At 32.0% G+C, this 2,592-nt stretch overlaps 1 protein-coding gene across 1 annotated transcript; it reads left to right on the top strand.

Moving 5' to 3' along the window:
• The first annotated feature begins 461 nt into the window (after positions 1 to 461).
• LOC129966266 (protein FAM166B-like) lies at positions 462 to 914 on the top strand. The gene has a single exon (XM_056080680.1). The coding sequence runs from the start codon at positions 462 to 464 to the stop codon at positions 912 to 914; it is 453 nt and encodes a 150-aa protein (XP_055936655.1).
• The last annotated feature ends 1,678 nt before the right edge of the window (positions 915 to 2,592 follow it).

The raw sequence follows: 2,592 nt of genomic DNA, 5'->3' as shown, positions 1-2,592 counted from the left end.
AAAATTCTATTTAAATCAATAAGCTCAAAATTATATCCCTTTAAAAAATTCATAAAAATAAATTCAGTCAGGGATTTGATGTCAGAATTGTTAGCAGTCAAGAAACTGGAAAAATAGTACTAATCAAACCCTTCCATTACTGTCTAACGGTATTTCAAGGTAAAAATATTTTCTCATTTCAGATTTTAATAAAGATCTTCATTAGTAAAATTTCATTTAATGATTAAATATCACAAAAAAAGGACAAATTAGATGCGCTGATCTCATGTTCCTACACATCTAGCCTAAGACTGAATTTGCAGTGTAATGTTTAGTTAAAATAAGACCTTCTATCACAGAAATTACAAAATCTCATTTCTTCTTCTTACTGGAAATTCTTGCTTTTCAAATATCAATTGAATCCATTCTGTTAATATATATCTGTTTTATAGTTAATCCACAGTCAAATAAAACAATCAATCATGTCTTTCGAAAAAATGTCCACAGACAAAAAGATCAAGAAACCCTTCATGAAATTCGACCCAGTTCCTCAACCACACTTCATTCCTGGATACACTGGGTTCTGCCCGGATCTTCCTCGAACTGTTGGGGCTAGTTTCGGAAGGGTCACTAATGAAATTCTCAAAACGCAGCCTCGAATGGCTGGCCGATTACAACCTATTTCCACAGAGATGTCTCATCCAGCCAGTGTCGCTGAAAAAAGTAACCGGAATCTCGAATCAGAAAAAAGTCTCATCAACAGTCGATTTCCTAAAGACGGTAGAAGAATTCTCAATGATTACATTCCAGTTGGTTACGGTGGACATGTACCTCATAACACAGAACCGGTTGGTGTCAGTTTTACTAAGGGATGTGTGTCTTCTGTAGCACAGTTTGTTCGAGATCAAGCAGAAGTTAGAAGCGACGATCAATAAATCACCAGCAACTTGTATGGTTGATTAAAATGGCACTGACTACTAAAAACTCATGATACAATTTCACCTTTTCACGAATTCTTTGTTTTTCGATGTCATCCAAACGAAGGTATTTGACTGTAAACATTTTCAATGTAAAGATAACATCGGATATCTGTTTTGTTAGCAGGATTTCATAGTTATATAAAGAAGCAAATATAAGTTGAAAAAGATATGCTCATTCACAATTCTATCAAGTGGATCTTTGCTAAAATCCAAATAGATTTCAAGAAGTTACAGTTTCGTTTACAGTCGTGCAACTTTTGGAGAATAATACGATTTAAAGAATAATTCACGATCTAGAAAAATAAGTTAGCAGCTTTATACATTTCACTTCGAAAGAGGAATTGCAGAATCATTAGGCTATCCATATTTATGCTTTGTTTAATATCTTTAAACCCTTACTTAAGATCAAACGGAATTTTATCAATACATTGTTATTTAATTAATTTAATAAATAAAGCTGCTTTTAAAACCTTTATAATTTAGTCCTGTAACTAACTTCGGTAAGTTTGATTTTTCAATTCTTCATTACAATTTATGGAAAGAAATAACCAGCACTGACGATAGGATTTCTTTTTTCATTTCTTCAATAAGAATGTGGGTAAAATCCTAGATGAGCCCACCTCTTGGCGACTTATTTAAAATATCGCCAAGTTGACTACTAATTGAATATTTGTTATTATTATTATTTTTCAATTAAAAAACGATACTTGAAGGCCAGAAATAATAATAAATATAAAAAATATATAATAAATAAATAATAATAAAAATAATCTAGATTGATTATTTATTAATAAAATAAAATAATAAATAAATAAAAAATGAATGAATAAAATTAAATATAATAAAAAAAAATCCATATAGGTTGCCACATTGGCGACGTTATCGCCACTCGTTTGGCGAGAATTCAAAAAGACGCCAAGAGGTAGGCTGCACTGGGATCCACCTAGAATGTGTTTCCTACAATTACCAAAAAGTAGGTAGTATTTATACATAATTTTTGATACTATCTTCATTTTATAAAATCTGATCTGGTATAATACACTAACTGCATTTTGAAATTATACGTGGGGGAATAGCGTAACTCTGAACTGTAAGAGATAACAGAGACCGTTCTACATTAGTTGCGTAGCGATGATCAGCACAGGGGAAAAGAAAAAGGGATATATATATATAGGAAATGTCGCTATGACATATTATCAATGCGTTACAGTCTCCCGGGTTTTATTACTAAACAAACGAGAGGTATCGCCAAGATGGTTGCATTATATATAATGGAGTTTGGCAATTCTGACGTAATCTGAATATCGCCAAGTAAACCGGAGGCTGTAAATATCCACAAGTACCAAAAAAAAGTAATATATTCTTATATTTATAAGTAATTACACCAAATCTCAGTTAATCCACTCAACACACATGTTTGATGCAACGCACATCCGATCCTATACCTGACAAATCTTTGACGAAATGCATCTCGAATCCGTTATCCTCGAGTTCCAATAATAAAGATTCCAATAACAAACCACCTTGTGCCCGTTATTTGTCAAAAATAGACAGTGTATGAATCTCATTGCAATCACTTTCACAATCATATTTTTTTTTATTTTTTTTATTTAGTGGCATTTCGCCAGTCTAT

This window comes from Argiope bruennichi, chromosome 4 (genome assembly GCF_947563725.1).
Source record: "Argiope bruennichi chromosome 4, qqArgBrue1.1, whole genome shotgun sequence".
Classification (NCBI taxonomy): Eukaryota; Metazoa; Arthropoda; class Arachnida; order Araneae; family Araneidae; genus Argiope; species Argiope bruennichi.
The sequence above is the reverse complement of the archived record's forward strand: the minus strand, read 5'-3'. Positions and strand labels throughout refer to the sequence as shown.